The following is a 24,064-nucleotide window of genomic DNA, read 5'->3' on the forward strand; positions in this document are numbered from 1 at the left end:
CATGGGAATGTCTTTGGCTAAAACTGAGTATGGTATCCATCTGGTGTCATTAACATGGGCTTGTCCATACAAGTTAACATTCTTAATATTGGGGTTTAGGTATAATAGACCAATAGACTTAAGCATGACAAGTGTCCATCAGGGCAATCATAGTAAATATAATTAAGAGAAGTGTAATGTCACTCTTTGACATGTGTGTAGTCCCCAGTGAGCATCTCATCAGGTGTGTCTTGAGTGCATCTGGTCTGCTGGTGATCGATGTTATCTGTGTTGTTCGTCTGCTTCTCTTCCTTGTCCTCTGTCACATGGCGCGATATGCTTTGTGGGTGTCCAGATGTTTCCATTATCTGTAGAAATACAATCAAACCCGCGACCCAATGTTATCATCCTGTTGGGTCCCCTGTAGTCTTTATCTCCTAGTAATAGTCAACAAAATCCAGGGCTTACCATACAGTGTAATCCATCATTACACTCAAACTGCTATTGCATAGGAGTAGCCTATAGCCCTTCTTGGGTGGAGAAGTGATTGATGTTTAGGAGTACCATTACATCCCTTTTTTCATTTAAAAGCTTAAATGCAATTTCCAGCTAAATTGTTTTTTAAATAAGTCTGATTCTAATAAAGACATCCTGCCCCCCCCCCTCCCTTTTTTTTTGCAAATATAAAATGAACTGCTTAAGACAATCATCATACATACATTTTGGATAATATAAACAATTTCTGTTGTAATTGAACAGTATCCAATATACTGTTATAACATTTCCAATTGTACATTTTGATCAAATTTGAGAAACATGGAACAATTCCAATAAAATAATTGCAAGTTACATATTGTACAAATACCATTTGAAGGCTTCAGGTACATGAGAATTGATCTTACAACAAATAAGCATATACTTTTAGAATGGAATGTCTGTAAGCAAATTAATGATATTTTTCTGTAGGTAAACTGCCTCTCAGTAAAAGTCCATCTGTGTGGATAGTGCATTAGAGCTGTCCCTAAGTCAATGCTTTTGCCTTGTTTGTTCATGTGCTGTTTTTTCTGGTGTCTGGCCTCTGTTGGGCTGTGGTTGGTGCTATACAGACATCTGCTTACTCCTCTCTCTGGGCTGGCTTTCTTTGGAAATGCTTGATGACTTTGGTTTTCTTCCATGGATTTCTGGTATTTGCAAAAATAGAAGCAAAATCTTGATCCCAAATGAAAGACTTAATTGGGTCTTATTCAATTAGAAAGTGACTGAAAATATATCCTTTTTGTTTTTGAATTTGGGCTTTTAAATTTCTTTGAGCCCTTTCTCCAATTGCTTGTTCTTAAGAATTTTCTGGAATCTCAGATTACATGATTTATCTAACTTGGCCCATCTATTGCTGATAGAAACACTATTACTCCAATTTTTTTAAAAAAAAAAAAAACTGTTTTGGAGTGGCCAAATATGCAAGATTATTTTAAAGATGTGTAACAACTTTGCATACTTCTTCATTTTGAGCTTTAGCTCATACATCATGAGAGTAATTATCTCCAATCACATTATTTTTCAATTTTTACAACAGGAGCATATTGTAATGCATCCCTTTGCCAAAATTGTGCAGTTCTTAAAATTCTGCAAGTTACCTCTATGAAGTGAAGGAGTGACATTATATTGTCCACAATTTTCACTGTCAAGTAATTTCACTTTTAGAATATTGAGGTTCAATAGATCTGGCACTCTGATATAGTAGTGAATGCGAATTACCTACTTGCTAAAAAGCAGTGGCTTCTACTCCATTTACTTTTGAAATTCCCTCATAGATAGGTTAAGGGAGGTTCATGTCAGAGTAAATGTGAAAGAGTGAAAATTTTCACTCCGACTTTGCAAGATAGCATTCATTTATGTTTAATAGTCATCTTTTAAACAACCATATAAACAACATACAATGAATCACATATGATTTTATAAGTCTGTGCTATGATCATAAGCACGTCTCTAACTGCAGAGTTTAGGAATGTGGAGTGGGAGGTAACTAATGAACATTTGACATGGCATAGGTTTTAACATTGGTTTAATTCAAGTTTGTGACTTGGTAAGGCATGTGGTCTAACAATGTTTAAGCTAGGACCCTGTGGCAAATAATGTCCTGCTCAGGAATTCTTTTTATCCTTTGGACTGAAGATTTGGCAATACAATAATCAATAAGTAACGTGGCCATGAGTCTGGTAAATCAATACATAGGATACAATATCAATAATACTTCCATGATGCTAATATACCTGGTATGCTATAGAAATTATGATAGTGATTTATTTTCATACTTTTACAGAAATCCAGCTGGGGTGGCTGGATAGAATGCTTAACTTGGAATCAGAGAGACCTGAGTTCAAATCCAACTTAAGATACTAACTCTTTGATTTTGGAATAGTTACTTCACCTGTTTATCTCAGTTTTTGCAGTTGTTCAATAGAGATCATAATAGCACCTGCCTCTCAAGGTTGTGAGGATCAGGTGAGATAATTATTTAGTGCTTAGCACAGTGCCTAGCATATAGTAATCTATATTAGCTATTATTATTAAATCCAGCCAATCAAATTCTGATGATTAACTAGAAGGGGGTATATGTATGAAGTGGTTATTAGTAATACTAATGTGTCCATCTTATTGTGACTTCCTTTTGGGGGGGTTAGAATTTTTTCCAAGCATGTGCATCATATCACATATCTTTATCTTGATTAAAAGTGAAAAGTGGGTTTCTTTTGGCTTTTTGAATCGTGTTTTAAATAGGATCTTTTAACAAACCCGAGTGGTAGGTAGTCCTGTCACTTTGAAACAAATGTTTTTCTACCTCTTCAGGTGCAGAGAACGTTGAGAGAGTATTGGTGACTGTCATTCAAGGAGCAGTAGACTATCCCGATCCAATTGCCCAGAAAACCTGCTTTATCATCCTCTCAAAGCTCGTGGACCTCTGGGGTATGTACAGCGGCTCATCATCTGTCTTTTGTCTCTTGCTCTGAAATTTCTCCCCCAACTCCTTAGTCCTGGTCTGTTCTGTAAATTGCCATTTAGTTACCACCATGACACATTCGTAATTAATGTCTTTTCATGAAATATGAATTCTCCTCACAGGGGGCAAAGATGGACCAGTAGGATTTGCTGATTTTGTCTACAAACACATCGTTCCTTCCTGTTTCTTAGCACCTTTAAAACAAACTTTTGACTTGGCGGATGCACAGACAGTTCTGGTATGTACTCCCCCAGGAATCTTTGCCCAAGTCATGTTGTTTTTGTTTTTGTTTTAAGGCCAATTTGGCTGTTGGGGTTTTTTAATTAAATTTAGGAATTTAAGAAACATGTCGATTCATACTGACTAGCCTTTGTCTTACTAAAAAAATCCATGTATTTTAGCAGCTTATAGGACTCAGGTTTTCTGTGCTGATGAGAAGACCATAGAGTGTTCCTAAAACCCCCTACCCCAGAGCACTTAAACATTTCCTATAGCATCTTTCAGTTCCAGTTGTATAGTTTCTTCTTAAGGGCACCCCTTAGCCCAGCTTCATTTGTTTTCTTTCTAAAGATTTGTTTCCCTCATTCTGAATTGTTTTAAAATCTGTCTTGTATAGATTGGAAATAGAGGTACAGTGGCAAGGGCACTGGCCGTAGAGTCAGGAAGACAATCCTAGCTACAAACATTTCCTAGCTGTGTGATCCTGGGCAAGTCATTCAACCTCAGCTTCCTCAACTGTAAAATGAGGGACATAATAGTACTTGTTTCCTTGATGCTCATGTTCTCCCCACCCCAAATAAGGGTGGTTGTGAAGGATCAAAGAAGAGAATATCTGTTTAGGGTGCTTAGCACTCAATGTTCCTGGCAAATAGAGTCCTCCCTTCCTTAGCTTGTCCATATCGCCTAAATAACTTCAAATATTTTTTAAACAGACTCTGTTTTTGGTGCATTTCAGTATTATGTGTGTTTATTCCCTGTATGTCTTTTTATATCAATCCCTTATAGCATTTTGGTACAAAATTTTTTTTCTAATTACAGCTCTGTAACCAGAATTTCTTACTTTATCCTTTGTAATTGCCTCCTTTTCTGGTTTGGGAAAGAACTGCCCTTCTTCCGAGCTATAAGAGCTGCTCCATCTCTTTTGCCATGTTATTTCATAATCTCAGGAGACTTTTCCTAGATCATAGCATGGTTGTTCTTTTAAAAATTACCTTATGGGGGGCAGCCGGGTAGCTCAGTGGTTTGAGAGCCCCTAAGCATAGAGACGGGAGGTTCTAGGTTCAAATCTAGCCTCAGACATTTATCAGCTGTGTGACCCTGGGCAAGTCACTTGACCCCCATTGCCTAGCCCTTACCACTCTTCTGCCTTGGATCCAATACACAGTATTGACTCCAAGACAGAAGGTGAGGGTTTAAAAAAAAAAGTTACAGTTTCTCTGCAACTTTTCTCCACATTATAACATTGACTAGGGAACTGTGAAAGGGTGAACTTGAACAAGGAATAGGCCATTGGACTCTCCCATCTCCTTTCCTTGCCCTGCCTCTTTTCCCCCTCCCCCCCTTCTTATCTATTACCTTTTCCAGGTGAGAACAGTGGGAAAGAGACAGAAAAGGGAAAGGAGGAAGTATCTCCAGATAGTCTATGGGTCATTTGTCCAGTTAGAAGAGGAATAAGCAGGAACTGACTGGTGAATTTTGTTTTTCCACAGGCATTATCTGAGTGTGCAGTGACTCTAAAAACAATTCATCTCAAAAGGGTAAGGCTTGCCTATAATTATGTTGAGATTTGTGTCCAAAAGAAGATGAAAACTTTAGACCTCTTAAATCCAGTTCTACCCCCAAACCTTTGTTAAGTGGTAATTGAGCCCCCATTAGGGGAATAACAAAGGTGGGCAAAGGCTGATCATCTTTCCGATCTGCACTTTCTTTATTTACCTTTAGAACAAAAGGTTGAACTAAATGATCTCTTGAGGTTCCATTTAAGTTTGAGATCCCATCATTCTCTGACTGCTCATCCATAGAAATAATGACAAGAAACATCCCTCTTGCTGCTGGTGGCTTTCCTAGAGTTCTCAAAGTCACTGCTCCCACTGATGAGCACAAGAACAGAAGCATTTTGGCAGCTTCTGCTTACAGACTTGTCTTATTTTAAAAGAATTTTTCTAGGATGTACATTTTTTTGCCAAATATATAAAAGTGAGGGGGTTGGGGGTTGCTTTTATTTTTTTCTTAATTGCTATTTTAACCACAAAGTTGAAGTCTGGTTGCATTTACATTTGATTTTAGGGCCCAGAATGTATTCAGTATCTTCAGCAGGAATACCTCCCTTCTCTTCAGGTAGCTCCTGAAATAATCCAGGTAAAAATCTTATTTTATAATTTAATTATGGGATTAAAATTTTTTCTGTCAGTTTAAACATTGATTTAAGAAAGTAAAAGTTAATATTATAAACATTTCACATCAAAATTGTACAGATAGCCTGGCCGGGTGGAGCAGTTAAATGTTTGACATGTGTAGTTAGTTTTTTTTATCACTACAAACCATTTGCCAAGAAAAGTAGACAAGATAGCCTCAGTCAGTCAGCAAGAATTTATTAGGTGCCTAGAGGTGCTGCAGTGCACTTGGGATACATAGAGAGCAAAGGACAAAAGTCTGAAGCAGAGAAGCAATACAAGGTAGGGAGATTGCGTAAAACTGTATTTATGTAATACAGCACAGGGTCTTGTTGGTGTGCAGTTTTCCAAAGAAGTAGAGAGTATTCTACAGCAAGAGGTGTGTGGTGCATCCTGTGGATGTCCATGGTCTGCCATTTTTTTATGGGCTTCAGGATTTTTTTTTTAATTAATGTTTGTGAAAATTGGAACTGTTAATTGTAGAAGAATGTGTTTGTGTGTATCTGGAAGTTCCCATTCTGGTTTCAGTTAGCCTTGACTTGTGTCCTCATGCTTCATTTCTTTGTCCCAAGTGTACACTTGGCTAAGAAACAAAGTGGGACCTGGCCAAGGGAAAGACCTGACTCTTCTCTTATCAAGGGCCTGTCAGGATCTCCCCGCCTTTTCCTAGTCATTGTTCCTTTTTCCGGTTTCCTCTTGCCAAGTCTCCTGCAGAAAGGCTACTGCTAGAAAGGTACAGATTTGAAGTGGTTGTCTCTTGTCCCTGAGGAATAAGAGGAGACCTTCAGCAGCACCCCCATCCCAGGGTCTAAGTCAAGAAAGCTGTATTTTAACAAACCTCAAGCAGTTGCTCTGGCTGCTTCAAGACTGAATTCACATGAAATTAGAACAAAAATGTTCAAATGTTCCGTAACACTTGACAACAGAGTGCTGCTGAGGTTCCTAAGTCCAATTTCTACAAGTGACCCCTCTTCAGCTTGATGATAGCATTTACATATTTATGTTCCATTTTCCCTATAGGAGTTCTGTCAAGCCCTTCAGCAGCCTGATGCTAAAGTATTTAAAAATTACTTAAAGGTAAGTTTTTAAAGGTAGTTGATACTTTGTGTGTATCCTCATTGTGTAACCATGTTTCAAAGTGAAAAGAACAATTTATAGGAGATAGTTTATTTTTTTAAATCCCTACCTTCTATTTTATGATCAATGCTAAGTATTGATTCTGTGGTAGAAGAGTGGAAAGGACAAGGCAGTTGGCAGCTAAGTGACTTGCCCAAGGTCACTCTATGAAGTGTCAGAGGCTGGATTTTAATGCTGGATCCTTCTGGCTCCAGGCCTGACTGTGTATTGATTGAGCTGCTTAGCTCTCCTGTTGGAGATATTTTAAAATTCTTTTGTTGAAATTCCTGCCCTTCACTGAAATACTGACACTTAAGAAACATTTTGGAGACCTATTTTGTGATGTGCGTGGTTGGATGTACAGCTTTTGATGACTACTGTTGACTTCTAAATTCTATGGCAGAGGGAAAACAAGTAAAATTTGTGTGTGAATAAATTATCTATTTTGGATTAAAATCTCCCAGTGATCTTTCTTACTTCCTACAAGCGCTAAAATGAAGTAGAATGGTGGGGAATCAAAAGCTTGATGATAATGTATATATTTTTTTTTATTTTTTTATTTTTGGATTATTGTCTTTCAATGTGGAAGTAAGCAATGTATTTTCAATGTTCTGCCTCTTAGAGTCTTATTAGTCTAATATTTTGCCATGGTCCTAAAGACAAGGCCACCAGAGGCCTTATTATATATGAGCTCTGGTAGATTGGACAAAGCTAAAAAACAGCTCTGTGCACAGGCTTTAGGAGGGAGGGGTTCTGTCCTATCCAAGGATTAGTCATCATAAGTGAAGAGAAGCCCAAAACTCAAAGGTTGGCCACCATTCCTTAAGAGAACTAAGTTCTGGTTTGTAAAATTGCAGTCACACACCTTTGAAGCTTTTGTGCACACTATTCTAGACCCAGAATGGTACCCTGCCTGTCCTTTTTTATTTCTTGCTCTTTTGTTTCCTTTCATCTATGTTGGAGAGCTAAGGAAATGTGGAAGAGGGCTCTTGTTTGGACCATTTGTTCAGCTCCCCATACCCAGGGCCCTCTCTGTGAGCACCAGCACCATTTCTTTAAGGGCAGCCTGAGCCAGCCCAGCTTTGTTGGAAGCTAAGACATGTATTATAGGAGTTGGCATGTTAACTTAATGGCAGCACCCATTTCAGAAGGTACACTCTAAACATGTCCTTCCTGACACAGCCCCCTTCCAATAGGACACCAGGGGTGTTTGTGGCCTTGTGTCTTAATACTGTACCTTCCTCCATATTTGTTCCCGTCTACAAGGTTCAGCCAGAGTCCCACCTTCTGTTAGTCTCTGCCAGATGACCTCCTTACTGGGTAGCAAAGATAGCACCTTCACCCTAGATCACCTCCTTACTGCCAGACCTGAGACTAGTTACTTTGCATCATTGGTGGGCACTCCAGCAATGCAGTGTAGGAAACACAGGCTGACTGAACGCTACAAATGGTGGCCTGCGCTCTTTGGCATTTAGTAGCTAGTAGAAGACCCTTTTTATGATAGGTACTCAAAATATCTGGTGATGATATCATTAATGGTTAGGCTCTTTGCCTTTTTGGGAGAGGGCTGGTCACCTTATTCACTTGGCTTCACTGCTCAGAGCCCAGTAGCTTCAGGAAAGAAGTGCCACTTTTCCACTTCAGCAAAAGAATAACTCCTCTTTGTACTAGACCCCGGTCATGGGGTAGCTGTCTTAGCTACTTGGTAATATGTAAAGTTCTTGGTCTGCCTTGATTTACTTTTGAGATTCTGGATTATATGAAGTATTAATTTTAGGAAGCTGCCATATTTTGCCACAGAGGAGTGACTGCTTTTGATTAGTGAACCAGTGGTCTTAAGTAATGAATGTTTGGGGTTGAAAGCACATTTGCTTCTCTTTGAAGTAAATAGGTCAGACACCAATAATAGGGATCACTTCTTTGAAAACCTTGTAACTTTATTTTATTTTATTTTATTTTGCAGGTATTCTTTCAGAGAGCAAAACCCTAAGGATCATACTGGAAATTCCTGTACCAATTTCCACGATAAGGATCTCCAGTTAACTAATTTATACAAATGGCATTTTTTTTGTGCCATTCATACTGGTGGTCTTTTTAAAGTTGCTCTGTGCTTACTGCAATGTGTATTTTAGCATTTTTCTGTAAGAATGGGGTATGGCTGAGTTGGCTTAAATACAGGTATATAACAAAAGTTGTTATGGTATCTTTAATTTTTTTATTTGAAAATTAATTGAAATCTTTAAAAACCATAGCAGTGATTAAGCAATGTATATTCTTTAAAAAAATTATTGATTATAACATGTTCAATCCAAGAATTTAATTTTCCCTCATGTATGCCAATATTAAAATCTGGAAGGAAAAAATCAAAACTGATTTTTTTTTTTTAATAGATAGCCATGGCATTTCTTTAAGCTGTTTTAATGCTAACATGTGTTTACTACAGAACACAGTGATTTCATAAATTAATTGATTTAAGAGTAGGTGCTGGTTATACGTTTTTATATAAAAAATAAATTTTACGTAGTGAATTTTGCCATGTTTTTTTAATCATTCATACTTATTTTCTTGTGTGTCTTAAGTCATCTAATATTTCTTGAAGTATTCTGGGGGCCAGGCCGAGAGTTGGGGAGGCTTCAGTCTAGAGCCTGAGGGTTTGCATTCAGATCCTGGCTCTGTCACTTATTGGCTACCTGCTCCCTACCCATCCATAATGGTACATCTCCCTTCATGATGACATTTTTGTTATGGATGTCCCAAGTGTTGTTCTGTGGAAAACAATAAAGTGCTTTTGAAGATGTGAATTCTCTTCACATATTCAGGAGCTGTTTTCCAAAAAAAGTTGTGTATGAATCTATAAAATTTTAAGTACTACAGGTGTTTCTGTTTTAGGAAATCTTGTGTAAATGTGTGTAAAGCTAGCCCTACTTTTATCTGACCTCTATCTTTTTAAATGCAGAATTTGGGTCAAGGCAGCCTATGCCTATATTTTCATTTAATTCATGGTGCTTCCAAATGATCCAACGACTACAAGAAGCAATATTTTTTCCCCTTGTGGCAATCATTTTCAACCAAGCTTTCAGTTGCCCTGAAACTAATGGCCATAGCCATCTGTGATTAAACTCAGCCTTATTTATACTTATTTGTCTCCTCTCTTCCACTCTTCCTTCCTCCTCCCCTCACCCCCCGCCCCCAATCTTTTTCACCAGCACTCTGAGCTCCTTTTATAAGCCTTGAGTTTTGTAGGAAGGGGGGACCAGTGGTAAAGATGGCAGAACCACTTGGAATGAATGAGGGAAGGGAAAGAAGCAAATCATGTTCAGAATTGTGGACTATAAAAAGGGATTTTTAATAATTTATCAGGGAACCTGGAGGTCTTCTTACCATAGAGATATGTAGGGATTAACCAGCTCATAGTGACAGGAAGTGAGGTAGGAAAAGATTATAAAAGGAGTCAGTTGCTGTTAGTTGCTGACTGTGGGGCTGGTAGTTGCCAGGAAGTTGGCTGCTAGGAATGTGTTGGGTTGGTGGTTGGCATTTAGTTGCTGGAATATAAAGGCGGGCCTGAGCTTATTGAGAGGGCTTTTGGCTTTAGCCTTTAGAGGGCTTTTTGCCTTTTTTGGGGGGGTTGGAAGTTGGTTTTGGGGAGGTGACTGGTCTTCGTTGACAGACCTAGTTGGGGTTGGATTCAACACTGATTTGGGTTGGTTTTGATTAGTCAGTGTTGACTATCTTTATTTTAATTAAACTAAATTGTTAATTGTTAAAAGTTGCTAGAAGTTTTCTCTGGCTTAAAGGGTTAACATTAATTTACAACTCTTACTATATCCTCATTAAAACTTAAATTATTAAAAGCTGCTCTCTTATTTTGTCAAATCCCTATTTTTTAAGTCTTACAGTATAATCCCCCTCAGATCAAGGGACCTGTCCCAAATGAACTGAAATTGGCTGTTCTTTCCCCTTTCAGAATGCCAAGAAGGATGTCTGAGCAAAATCTCAGGATTTGGGGCCAGGAAGATGCTTTACTTAAACAAATCTACTGCTTGGTGCTGAAAGAAAGCAAGCTCAGATGCAAATGTTCAATTGATTTTGGTGATCTTGGAAGAATTAGGGGGTAAAAATGAGCTTCCGGATAATCCCTCACCAAGTACTTTTTTGTCACTGGCATACAAGGACAAAAACAGTCCCTACCCTCTGTGATAGAGACACAGTAAAAATGGGGGGAGAGGGGGAAGACAGGACAGAAGAAGCTTCATAGAAAGTGACATTGAACTTTGACGAAAACTAGAGATGTTGAGATACTGATTCAAGCAGGAGAAAATGGGTTCCAGGCATGAAAGACAAATGGGGAAAGCACACAGGCTGAAAATGGATTACCTTGCTTGTGTGTATGAGGCCATTTGAACTGAAGTGTGCTAGTGTATAATCAGGGCCTGGATAGAGAGATTGAGCCCCAGCTATGGGGGAGCCACTGGAGTTTATTATTTGGGGGGTGACACAGCTTGCACTTTGGGAAAATTACGAGCAACTTTAGGTTTGAGTTCAAATAAAGAAAAAGCCTTTTGTGGTTGGGAGCCAGCTGGAGGATCTGAAGGTGGTTGGTTATGTGAGAATGGAGAAAGAATGGATTCCAAAGATGTTGGAGTCTAAATAGATATTGAGGATGACATTCTGTTTATGAAGTTGGGTAATGGAAGGATAATGATGCCTTTGATGCAAATGGGGAAATGGGGGGGGGAATAAGTGGCTCAGTTTAGGTATGTTGAATTTGAGATTGCTACAGGATATTCAAGTGGTGTGATTGGAGCTCAGCAAAGATGGGCACTGTGGAAAGCCCTAGGGATGTTTGGGGAAAAAATGAAAAGACTCCCTGTCCTTAAGGAGTGCTCATGACATCTGTCTGTCTCTTGTGTGTCTGTGTGTGAGAGAGATCTGAGAGTTGGTCTTGGAGAAGGCACCAACATTGGGGTTAGGGGAGGTGGAGTGTGGAACTCTGTGGTTCTTGGCAGAAAGTTAGGATTTGAAGGCATCTGGGACAGTTAGAGATGAAAGCAAGGAGCCTTCTACAAATGATGAAATATAGTGGGAATATTGAGCGTCTTTTTTGCTAGGAACAGAGGGCCAATGATACCCTCTTGTAGAGAACACAGAAGCCAGTAAAGTAGAAAAAGTATGCAAAGATAGGAAGAGGTCAGGTTGTAAAGATGGGCTGGGAATTACTGTGAGGTGGTGCCTTGCGCAGACTCACTCTGACCACTTTGGCAGCTGAGGGAAGGCTGGCCTGGAGTATGGAGCCCAGCCAGAAGCTGTCATATCTCAGTAGTTTGACAGGGAGGGAGCTGATGTAGCCGCTAGGTTTTCTCTTAAAATAAGGGGTTTGGATTAGGTGGCCTGAAAGGACCCTTTCAGTTCTAAATCTATGAGGAGGGCAGCAGTTGGCAAAATGAATCATTTGGATTTTCCATAATTGTGAGAATATTTGCCTCTTCTACTACCTTCAACTTAACTGGCTCATCCAAATTGTATGTGAAAAAATAAATCCTGTTTTTTCACAGGCACTTCTGGAAAGCAAAAAAAAAAAATTAGTGAATGATTTAAAGAGCTGCAGTAATAGAAACTTGATTCATTTAATTGCTTTAGAATTCAGAGAAGTGCCCCTTTTTTGGTTGACATAAAATCCATACCTAGAGGGCATTTGGAGCTAGCACTGTACAATTTTCTAGTGTAAATAGCCTTGTTTTGAGTAATAAATTTCCTTCTAGTTGATATGATAAAAAAGGATTTAGTCAACAACAGTTTTTTGGAGTATACACTTGCAAAAATGACTATGTTCTGGAAAATAAAAGCTCAAGGTGGGGTGTGATTTGCTGTTACTTGGAAGAAACTTTGTCAAATGTCATTTAATCAATGTCTTCAGTACATTTAGTAATTTGTCAGATGTCAAGCAACATTTTCTTTTTCATATGTACCAGTTTGTTAATGAATTCATAGCTGGGACTTTAGACCTATAGCTTCATTGAAAGAGAGCCTTAATCTTTTACCTTATCTTTTAAATGTTACCTTTAGTCTTTTAGAGTTTGAGGTCAAATTTGAACTCAGAATCTCCTGTTTCTGGGCTTAGCTGTCACTACACCAAGCCACCTTGTTCTGTCTTCTCAACCTTTTTTTAAGGATCTTCTTGTAATCACTTTTTCTGTCCTGAACCCATTTAGTAGTCTATGGTAGTAATCTGTGGATTACTCAGAATCATGTTTTCAAATAGCATAAAGTCAGATGGAATTACAAAGGAAGATAATTGTGTTGAAATTAAGCTAATTATGTAAAATCAAAAAAGTTCACAAGATCACAGCTTAAGAGCCCCAGAAGGCCCCCCTGGACTTTTAGTCAAGGGATTTGTTATTAATTGTCAGTCTTTAGACATCTGTATGATGAAAGTAATGATCCTTATACTATCTCTCCCATGTGGATATTTGGGGGAATGTGCTTTTGTAAACTTTATGCAAATATGTAATTTTCATGTATTCTTATATTTGTAGACTTCATTGCTAATAAAAGGTCATTATTTTTAAGTCAAAAATAATTGAAAATTATAAGAAATGAATAAGGTTTTTCTGTAGTAGAATATGCATGCATGATGTGTTATTACTAGAACCTAAAAAAAATTGTCAGAGTGGGCTTTACCAGATGGTTGGAATTCAGCAAAGGAAGGAATGAGTTGTATCAGCTGTGTTTAAAATAGATTTGTGCTAGAAAACATCTTGGTACCTATACCTTCAGCTTATGGACTTATGTCCCAAATAAGGGTGGGTTTGGTAGGACAAGAATAAATTATTTTTGATCTGTTTTCTCCTTCCTCATAGAATAATAGATATAATTTATATAGTGCTTTAATGTTTGCAAAAGTGCTTTATAAATAACTCATTTTATCCTCAGAGAAATCCTGGAAGATGATGAGTACTATCATCCTATCAATGGGTGCTCCCATTTTGTTGCTGTTCATTTCTGACTCTTCATAACCCATTTAGGGTTTTCTTGGCAGATATTGGAGTGGTTTTCCATTTCCTACTCATTTTACATGTGAGGAAACAGAGACAAAAGGGTTAAGTGACTTGCCTGAGGTCATTGAGCCAGGAAGTGTCTGAGGCCATATTTGACTCATCAGGAGGAATTTTCCCTACTGCAGGACAGGCATTCTATCCACTGCACCACCTGGCTATCCTATTCCCATTTTGCAGATGGAGAAACTGAAGCTGAGCTCTTAAGTGTCTCCCTTTGTCACACCATTAGTAGTGTCTGGGGCTTTTTTCTGACCTACCTGCTACCTGGGTTTGATTTTAAGGTCTTCCTGATCTAGGTTCAGGTCTCTCCACCAAACCACCTAACTGCTACCTAGTGATGATAATGGGAGGGTGCATACTTAACTAAAACACTTCCCTTCTTACCTGCAGGACCATATAAAATGTAGTATACAGGAAACTATTGTTCTTGGGTGACAGCTTTGAGAAACAGGTGCTGGGGTGACATTCGCCATCCTAGAGCCCTTAGTTCTGGCCTTGACAATGCCTAGGCCTTGACTATGTATCTCAGGCTGGGCACCCTAGTGCTTGAGTTTAAGGAGCTAGTCCATACCTGGTCAGAGTTCTATGGCACTAGATCTGTAACTGATCACAGTTTAAGTCTAGTCTATACCTGATGACAATTTATGGCACTGGTCTATCCACTTGATGAAAGTCCCTAGGTTAAAGGCCATAGAAAGAATCTCCCAGGTGCTGCCCTGGGGAAAGAAGTGGAGGCTTTATGAACCCCGAAGACATCGGAGATTGTTTGGGCTCCCAGCGGTCCTCGTAGACTCACTATTTGATATTAAGGTTCCATGTGTAGAGCTGGCTGACTAGGAGGCCCGGGGTTAAGTTGGAAGCGCTATCTTGTCACTACCCTAAGGATGCCCTCACCACCCCCGACTCCCATTAAGCCCCAGTTAAAAGAATGAAGGAGGGGACCCGCCTACCAGGCTCCTAGTTCTTGGGAACTTCAGGTACGCCCAGTGATGATTGCTAAACAGCCTGGAGGGGGGAATGGAAGGGTGTACCAGGGTGTTGTGGCGGGAGGGGCAGCATCTCCGCCAGACACCGCCCACCTTAGCTCCGCATGCGCAACCCTCTCGGGGCGTGCCTCAGTCACACCCCCTTCCTCGTCCCAGTCTGGGGAGGGAACGACGGGTAAGGAGTTGTGGGAGGGGGAGGAGCCGAGCTGCGCTACGTCGGGCGACCAGCCTGGAGGGCGGGTGCACGCGCGCGCGCACGTGCACGCAATGGAGGATCACGTGGCTGCCCGGGCCGGGCTCGCCTAACAGGAAGTGTCCCGGGGAAGGAGCAGGAGGAGGTGGAGGCCCACGGAAGACTCGTCTTGTCCGGGACCGGGACCCGGTGAGTGAGGCGGCGATGTCGGAGAGACTGGCTGGGTAGTTAGGCCAGACCTTGGAGTGCTCCTAGGAATGAGGCCCCGAACGAGGCCGAGAAGGGAATGCTGAGTCAGAGCCTAGCTAGAGTGGGGGGCGGGGCCGGAGGTTCTGTTCTCGGGACTGCACCCCTCCCCCCCCCAGCTGCGGGGGGGGGGGTGGGTGGTACAACGGGGCGTGCCCCACCCACCCCTCTGAGTGTGGTCTAGCCCCGTAGTTCCCTCCCCACTATCCCCCGATCCCACGGGCCACCCGGGGAAGTTGAGAGCCGGGCACGCTTAAAGCGGACCTGGGTCATGGGGGTCCAAGCAGAGGTCCCCGTGGGGCGTATCGGGTACGTCACAGTCTCCGAAAGCCGGGGCAGCTTTTCGTCTCGCAAATAGGGTCTGTACTTGCACGTGCTCCCGTCCTGTCTCCCCCTAATTGGTCCTTTTGGCCCTTTCAGCTTCTCACTTCGGTGCGCCTACAGTCTGCCCCGCGAGCCCATTCGTGGACATGGGCATCTTTCTCCTGGAGCCCTCCCTCTAACCTTTTCCTACCTGTGGAGAACTGCCGTGCCCCGGAGGTGCGAGAGCCCACGAGCTGGCCCACCTGGCAGGTACCGTCCACTCCATCCTCCTTTCGGCCCAAAGTGGGGACTGGAGGCTTTACAAACCCTGCCCATCCTGACTGTGCCACACGAGTAGACAGTCTTGGCCATGGAAGGGTGCTGAATCACAGTTAGTTGCGCTGGTGGCACAAGGGACCTTTGATTTCTTTGCCACTGTTAAACCATGTCAGATGGTGTGTTGAAGGCTTGTTTCCTATAATGGCTGCACTTTACATAACTTGCGGGCACTGTCACTCTACTATAGTGCCTAACGATTGGTGTGTTAGATAGGACATAATAATGTACTATGGAGTATATAGAGCTTGACACGTATTGTGAAGAGCATCGACATGTACTGCTGAATATGCTATAATGTAGTACCTAATAGCATGTTATAGATTACCTATAACATCTGCAGACTAAAAAGTATGCTATATTGTGTAAGAGAGGATTGACAAGACAAGCATGCAAAACAAAGTAAAAGACCTCAGCTGTCAATCAAAAAAGAACATTGCAAATAGAATGTTCCCAGGAAAAAGACAGTTGGAGAGCCAAGCCAGGCTGAAGGGGGAAGAAGCTCTGAACAGGACCCCTGTTAGCTTCTGACCTGGGCTGAGGGACCAGTTTGGTTTTGGAGCTGAGGGAGAAATTCGTGAATTAAATTTTGGCTGGTGGCTGAGTGTGGTGAAGAAGATATTGGTGTCTCTGAGACTTGAGTTTGAAGGAAGAAGAAAGAAGATTAAACAGTTGTCCTCCCATCTCCCTGATAGACTTTTGTGTCAGCTGTTGCAGAACTGACAGGACATTTCCCAAAATCCTCCTAACCCTCATCATAAACTAGGGATAACCCCATCCCTCTCACCTCAATTTCCATCTTTGTCCTGTTTTTTTCCAATAAACCCCCTTATTTCAGAAAGGAAGAGAAAGGAGTTTTTCCTCATAAATCTCATAGTTCACTCAGGGAAGGGGGGGAGGGGCAAAGCTAAAGGCTTCAGAAGAAGGGTGGTATTGAGGAAGGAGGAGGGTAGGAAAAATATTAATCATTTAGCCATCTAGACAACCTTAAGTATTCCCCTAGTATATCTCTCCCTATTATAACTAGGCACCCTGAGGTTTCCCCTAGTATCTCTCTAGTCAGCCAGCGTATCTAGTTAGTATAATTGACTCCAGGGTATCTCCTTTATTACAACAGAAATTTCTCCCAGAGTATCTCTTTATTACAATATGTAACAAATACTATATGGTGTACTATAATTCCTATTAACATATTGTATGTAACAGCCATATACTCTGTAGTATACTATAGTATAGTGTCTTAAGAATATTAAGAACCTAATACTACTACTTGATGATGATACTGAAAAGGGATACTTTTCATAAAGCTGCAAGCAGAGTTTAAGTGAAAGATATCACCAGATTTTGAGCACCTTTTTATTTTCTAGTGGATGGAAGGGAGGAAATAGATTCTGGACATAGGAAGGAAATTTTGTCCCCTCCCCCCACTTCCAACAAAACTCCTTCACTTTGTATTAGCTATGTAGAAGGTGGCAGAATGGCTTAATAATGCCCAAGATTGGGAGCATTTCAACATGGGAAGAATGCTGTACCCTCAACATTTTGCATATGGTATTCCTATCTTAAATCACATTTATGCCATTTTAGTATTAATTTTACTACTCTCATCTTTTTAGGCTTTTCTCTTCTGTTCTTTGAAGAATCTAGAAGTAAATGATTTTTTAAATTATTCTAAACAAAAATGTTGGCAAAGTAAGTTTGGAAGAAATATTCCTTTAACCTATTTTATGGGAAGAAAATCTAAGCATAATTATGGTTTTCTCTGAAATTGCCACGTAATGTAAGCACATAGATTAGTGCCTTTGATAGATTACTTTGAGTCTGTATAGGCTGTCAAGATACCATCGTTTTATGTATGCTTTGAAAAAATAATAATATGCTTTAAATATATATGTATATGTGTAATAGATATCTGTAATATGTATCATAATCTTTTTCCCCTCAGTATTTAAAGAGGATCTCCTAATCGAGCAGAAATGCAGAGTACTTCTAATCATCTGTGGCTCTTATCTGATATCCTAGGGCAAGGAGCTACTGCAAATGTTTTTCGTGGAAGACATAAGGTTAGTACAGAGTGAAAATTTTAGAATTTGAGTTTTGTACAATTTTGTCAATAATGTGTAATTTATTTTTATATAAATACTCTTACAGGAAGCCTACTCATCCAAAAATGTAGCAGAAAGACCCTTTCATAGGTTGAACTGTGGAGTGAAATAATGAAACTAATATTAGAAAAAAGATTAGCTGGCCTGCTGTAAAAATGGAGATTTTGAACCCTAGACTTCAATCCCCAGAAGTCCTTGGTATTTCCCAGAATTCCCTATAATCTCACTTGAGTCTCCATGTAGTTGAGATCACAATTGGTATTTAACTGGCGGTAACGCCTCCCAACCTCTTCTCTTCCATTGCATTGATGTATAGTGGTAAGCTAAGTGCGGGGATTCTAATTGGGCTAATCAGCCATGGGCCATGGTTTTATTTTGTATCTTCTTTGTCCCTTGATTTCTAATAATCCTTAATAAACCTCATAAAATATATTATTTGTTATTACTAGAAACTAATTTAATTTTTACACTACAGAATGGATTGGAAGTAGAAAAACCACCTGGAGTAATCCTAAACAACTTGTAATATGTTAGAGAAAATAGGAAAGAAAATTATGTGATTCAGAGATTTCAAAGGAAAAAATAATAGGATTTGGTGAAATTAGATAAAAGGGATAAAAGAGGCAAGTATCAAAGAAAATAGTTATGTATATAGTGTATATAAATTGGAACCATTCTTTTTGTAAATCACGCATTCTTTTTATATTGATAAAACTCACCACTGATTTGTCAGTTTTGAGTGTCCAAAATTGTATTCATAGGGCTTTTTATAAAAAATGTGATACTACTGTCAAAGACCTCTAGTTGTGCTAGTTTGTATTTAGGACCTTTTAAATAATCATTCCTTAAATTTGGACTCCAGCCTTTTTTGTAGGGTCTGCTAAATGAAGATGTGAACTGGGTAGTTTTTGAGGTCAAGCACAGTATGAGGACTGGAGATATAAATATAAAAGATGAACAGAGTAAACCATAATATATACACTTAAAAGCATATGCAGGATAAATATGAAAAGAACACATAGAAAATAGTTTGTTAGGAATGATACTAATGGTTGGGGTTATTAGGAAAGTATTCATGTAAAAAGTATTGCTTGAACTGTGTCTTGAAGGGAAAAGATTTAAGGAGTAAAATGTATTGTAAAGTAGGGTATTGGCAGTTCAATGGCAGGGGGGTGAGATTTACTGTACCCATGTGTAAAAATCAGAGAGAAGACCATTTTGAGCTACAGAACTTTTTATTTTATTTTATTTCATCTTAAATCTTGGGGAATAGGTAGGTGAACAGTTACAAACTGGACATTTCCCCAGGGAGGGTTGGGACTAGATTGGAAGTCACTTTTGTGGTTTACATGATGACAGCTTACAGATTTGTAGCCTAGGAAAAAGGTGGCATCACTGTGTAAGAAATTGAGGAAATGGAACTATTAGCCTTTTGTAAATCAGAGTCATTTTATGATTTGAGTATGAACATTGGTTGTTACTGCTTCAAAACTATATTTGTGTTATTTGCTCAAGCTCTTACAAATCAAGGCAAAGTCATGACAGTGTCACAGAATTTGGTACTTCAAGAATACCTCCCTGTGCCCTGCTGCTCAGCTAGAAGTGGTATCAAAAAAGAGGTGAATAGTTGTAAACTCAGGGTTGATTGGAAGGTCTCTGAGAAGTAATTCTAATCAGAGTTTTGTCAGAATAGGAATCCTCTCTATAATACTATTATATATATTATATATAATAAATAAATAATAATATATAATATAATATAAAAAAACATGGGGGCAGCAGGGTAGCTCAGTGGATTGAGAGTCAGGCCCAGAGATGGGAGGTCCTGGGTTCAAATTTGGCCTCAGACACTTCCTAGCTGTGTGGCTGACCCTGGGCAAGTCACTTAAACAACACCCCCCCTCCCCCCCCCCCCCATTGCCTATCCCTTACCACTCTTCTGCCTAGAACCAATATCCAGCATTGATTCTATGACAGAAGGTAAGGGGTTATATATTATATATAACATTTGTTGCTTCCTCTGCTTGAGGACAGTTCTAATTGTTCAGAAATTCTTCTATATTTTGAACCCTATAAACTCTTGCTTAAAATCTCCATAATTTATGCCTTTTATAAAATACTTCTACCTGTTGGGACCATAAAGCACAAATCTGATGTCTAAATCCTATGTCAGGCTTTCAGATATTTTGAAATTACATTTTCTTCCAATAAGTCTTTTCTTTGAGAGAACAGACAATTTGTTGTAATGCTTTGCTAAAGAGTTGCTAGGGGAAATCTAGATGGCTCATTAGAGCCATGACATCCTGGGTTTAAATCTGGCTTCAGACACATCCTAGGCACATGACCCTGGGCATGTCATTTAATTCCCATTGCCTAGCCCTTATTGCTCTTCTGCCTTGGAACCAATATACAATATTAATTCTAACATGGGAGGTAAGGGTTAAAAAAAAAAAGCCAGTAAGAGCCATGGGGCACTCTTCATTTCCATAGGTGTGTAGAAAATGCAGATTACTCTCCATTTGAGAAGGTAGAATGGCTGGAGCAACACCATTTTCTTCTCTCAATTTCCAGAGAGAAGGAAGTGTTCCATTCAAGAATGGGGAAAAAATACTTTAAGAAGAAACAAGAGCCAAAGAGTCCTGAACCTCTGTTAGGGGGTTGGAGAGTAAAAGGATGTTGCCCCAAAAAAGAAGGAAACAACACTGAACCAGTACAGTTATATAATAGTTTGATACTTTCCTGATTGAAGGTAGAACTAGATGCTCTGAGGGAAAAGCAGAACAATTATGAGAGAGCTTGTAAATGTCACCAGGAAGAAGGACATCTTTGTTGGCCATTGGAAAAAAGAAACATGTGCCTATTGGCCTATTGCTGAGGGTCTCCTGTCGGCTTAATACAGTAGGGCCCTTGTGTCCACAGGGGGACTTTCTAACTTCTGCTTTGGATAGTGGAAACCTTAATACAAGTGAATACTTGTTGACCCCTATATATTTTTTATACATACACACTCTTCGCCTCTACTTCCCAACTCCTCTCTCCCTCACTTTGGCACACTGAGGCTTCTCCTTTCCCTCCCACACTATTTAATAAAAATAAAAGTGGAAGCTGAAGGAATTACCAAGGTGGGCAGACCAGCAGGTGGATTTCAGATGCCTCAGGTTGCTGGAGAATAACAATACACAAATGAAACTGAATATAGGGACTCTATCCTACTATTTTCCCCAGATACTTATCTGGTATGTGACTAGGTCCTCATAAGACTTGTCAGATCTGACAACCAGTACCCATTCCTGGTAATTGATGAAAGAACATGTGATTCTGCTAGAAGAAACCTGTGAAGCATCTCTAGGGATCATAAAGTACTTAGCAGTAAATTGAACACTTTAGAGGTAGCGGTGATAATTTCATCACTGCTGTTGATTGGACAGGATAGTAGGGGCAACTAGGTGGTACAGTAAATAGAATGCTGGGCCTGAAGTCAGGAAAACCCTTTTTGAGTTTAAATCTGGCTTCAGACACTTATTAACTGTAGATGATACTGGCCAAGTCACTTAACCATGTTGATCTCGGTTTTCTCATCTGGAAAATAAGCTTGAGAGGAAAATGGCCAACCACTACAATATCTTTCCCAAGAAAACCCCATCTAGGGTCATACAAATTCAGACATGACTGGAGATAATTGAACAGCAACATAATTGAATGAAGGTATAGACTTTAAAGAGAACAGAAGATATGGAAAAAAGTAGCTGGTGTTAAAATAAGACTTGGAGTGTCTGTGACTTAAGGCATGGGATGGAGCCCATCTGAGAGTCACAAGAGAAATTTGGAAGTTTATAGAACTGATCAAAAGGACTTTGATATGAATATTGAAGAGGAAAGAGAAATCAGTACCTGTAAAATGCCAAGGCAGTTACTATAGAACCATGTTGTCAAAGATGTGGCATTTATGCCCCAGTGTGTCAGAGGGGACTGCTCAGTTCCGTCCCAGTCCTGTCCCAGTCCCAGTCCCATTCCCTCCCCCCCCCCCCAACCCCCAACCCCCATTGCACCTGAGGACATTTTTTGCATGCCTTGTTCCTCTGCCCGATAGCCCAACTCAAGCACTTCCTCCTCCACTCTTTGTGGTAATGCCCTGTCTAAGGTAATGTGGGGGGCTCACAGGTAGCTTGAAGGTTCAGTTTGAGCATGTGATCTCTAAAAGGTTCATCAAGGCTGCTATAGAGAATAATATGTAATATTAGAAAGAATAAAGGTGAAGACACCAATAATTCAGGGGAAGTAATATTCAGGTATTAGGGGAGTAATGATATATCACTCTTGTGACCTTTCTCAGTCTATTGACCACTCCCTTCTGATCAATGTGGTTCACAACCTAAGAGTTCATCTCATTTCACAATGTTTTTGGATTATGTCCCCTTTTCTTGACTTGGCCACAAACTTCTCATAATGGCCTCCTAATTAGTCTCTCTGTCTTAGGTCTTTCCCTTCTCTGTTCATTCACAAAACTCTCCAAGTGATTTCTTTCTACCTGTGAGACCAGAAAGATGGTGATGCCTTCAGCAAGAATAAGAAAGTTTAGATATGGAGAAGATTTAGGGCGAAAGATAAATTCAGTTTGAGAAATGTTATGTTTATGCTTTTATGTTTAAGTGTTTTGGGGATATTCAGTTTGAAATGTCTTAATAGTTGTTTGATGGTATAGTTCTCATGCTTGGGGAGAGACTTGAACTCTCAAGGATGAGTCATCTGCATAGAGGTGACATTTAAATTTATAGGAACTGATGTTACCTTTAGGAGCATTCACAGGTAGAGGGCATAATATGAATAATTATCCCAAAAGAACCTGAGAAAGAACAGTGAGACAGGTAGGAAGTGAACCAAGAAAGAAAGTCATGAAAACCCAAAGAAGAAATAGTATCCAGGAGCAAAGAGTGGTTACTACTGTCAAATGCAGCAGAGATATCTATCCAGGGATGATGACTGAGAAAGAGATTTGGCAATTAAGTGATTCTTGGTAATTTAGAGAAAGCCTTTAGGGATTAGGTCAGAAGCCAGAGTGCAAGGACACTTGGAAGAGAGATTTTGAGAAGTGAAATTGGGGAAATAGTAACATCTTTTCCTGGGACTTGGAGAAAAGGAGGAGAGATATAGTGTGCTAAACTATATATAGATATATAAAACATGTTTAAATTAACTGTGTGTATATGTATGTCTAGTCACATACATACAAGGAAACTGTTGAAATGAGTATACTATCAAATCTCATTTGAGTCCAGCAGGATTCTGTGAGTCAGTACTGGCCATTACCCCATTTTAAAAATTAGGAAATTGGCTCAGAGAGTTTATGTGATTATACTCATGTCTCAGTGGTGAGATTTGTCCCCAGGTCTTGCAATTCTACATTCAGCACTTTGTCCAGTATATAGTGGCACCTCTCAAGGCACTTTGCATTTACTGTTTTTTAGTGGACACTATATGGGAGTGAACTGCAGAATAAGAAGGGGAAAGGTTGTAAATCCAAGTAGGATCCTTCACAGATCCAAGATGACAGCAGAAAGCAACTTAAGCAAGCAGTAATTAAACTGAGCTCCAAAACATACTTTTTTAAAAGATTATTTTTATTTAGTGTTTGTTTACTTAATTAACTTAGAATATTTTACCATGATTATATAATTCATGTTCTTTCCCACCCGCCCCTTCTAATAACCAATGAACAATTCCACTGTTTTACATGTGTCATTAATCAAGACCCATTTCCATATTATTGATATTTGCACCAGTCTACATCCTGAATCATATCCCCATCAAACCATGTGATCAAGCAAACATTTTTCTTCTGTGCTTCTGCTCCCACAGTTCTTCCTCTGAATGTGGATAGCGTTCTTTCTCACAAGTCCCTCAGAATTGTTCTGGATCATTGCAGTGCTGCTAGTGGAGAAGTCCATTACATTTGATTGTACCACAGTATATCAGTCTCTATGTACAATGTTCTCCTGGTTCTGCTCCTCTCACTCTGCATCAATTCCTGGAGGTCATTCCAGTTCACATGGAATTCCTCCACTTTACTATTCCTTTGAGCACAATAGTATTCCATCACCAACAGATACCTTGTTAAACTGTTCCCCAATTGAAAGGGATCCCCCTCATTTTCCAGTTTTTTGCCACCACAAAGAACATGGCTATAAATATTTTTGTACAAGTCTTTTTCCTTATTATCTCTTTGGTGTATAAACCCAGCACTGGTATGGCTGGGTCAAAGGACAGGCAGTCTTTTAAAGTCCTTTGGGCATAGTTCCAAATTGCCTTCCAAAATGGTTGGATCAATTCAGAACTCTACCAGCAGTGCATTAGTGT

The 24,064-nt window shown here is 39.7% G+C and overlaps 2 protein-coding genes and 1 long non-coding RNA gene across 12 annotated transcripts in view; 2 read left to right on the forward strand and 1 right to left on the reverse strand.

Annotated features, from left to right (window-relative positions):
- XPOT (exportin for tRNA) overlaps positions 1-9,014 on the forward strand; it is a 41,888-nt gene extending 32,874 nt beyond the window's left edge. For all 7 annotated transcript variants that reach the window (XM_056800698.1, XM_056800696.1, XM_056800697.1 and 4 more), the window contains 6 exons: positions 2,827-2,943; positions 3,100-3,215; positions 4,687-4,734; positions 5,264-5,335; positions 6,391-6,447; positions 8,450-9,014. In XM_056800698.1, coding sequence (XP_056656676.1) covers positions 2,827-2,943; positions 3,100-3,215; positions 4,687-4,734; positions 5,264-5,335; positions 6,391-6,447; positions 8,450-8,476 — 437 coding nt within the window. In that variant the 3' untranslated portion in view covers positions 8,477-9,014. The remainder of the gene's footprint in view (positions 1-2,826; positions 2,944-3,099; positions 3,216-4,686; positions 4,735-5,263; positions 5,336-6,390; positions 6,448-8,449) is intronic.
- On the reverse strand, positions 139-14,630 carry LOC130454753 (uncharacterized). The gene is made up of 2 exons (XR_008912567.1): positions 14,492-14,630; positions 139-347 (listed from the first exon to the last, which is right to left on the reverse strand). It is a non-coding gene; the product is annotated as an uncharacterized LOC130454753 (long non-coding RNA).
- Positions 14,631-14,634: 4 nt separating this feature from the next.
- TBK1 (TANK binding kinase 1) overlaps positions 14,635-24,064 on the forward strand; it is a 72,892-nt gene continuing 63,462 nt past the window's right edge. For 2 of the 4 annotated variants that reach the window (XR_008912566.1, XM_056800703.1), the window contains exons 1-3: positions 14,664-14,909; positions 15,387-15,539; positions 17,551-17,668. Coding sequence is in view for 3 of the 4 variants with exons in the window: in XM_056800703.1 (XP_056656681.1) it covers positions 17,582-17,668 (87 nt within the window). In the remaining variant the exon portion in view is untranslated. Of the gene's footprint in view, positions 14,910-15,386; positions 15,540-16,536; positions 17,157-17,550; positions 17,669-24,064 lie in introns of those variants that run through there. The other 2 variants (XM_056800701.1, XM_056800702.1) reach the window with 2 other exon arrangements.

The sequence above is a fragment of the Monodelphis domestica genome, chromosome 5 (assembly GCF_027887165.1).
Source record: "Monodelphis domestica isolate mMonDom1 chromosome 5, mMonDom1.pri, whole genome shotgun sequence".
Lineage (NCBI taxonomy): Eukaryota > Metazoa > Chordata > Mammalia > Didelphimorphia > Didelphidae > Monodelphis > Monodelphis domestica.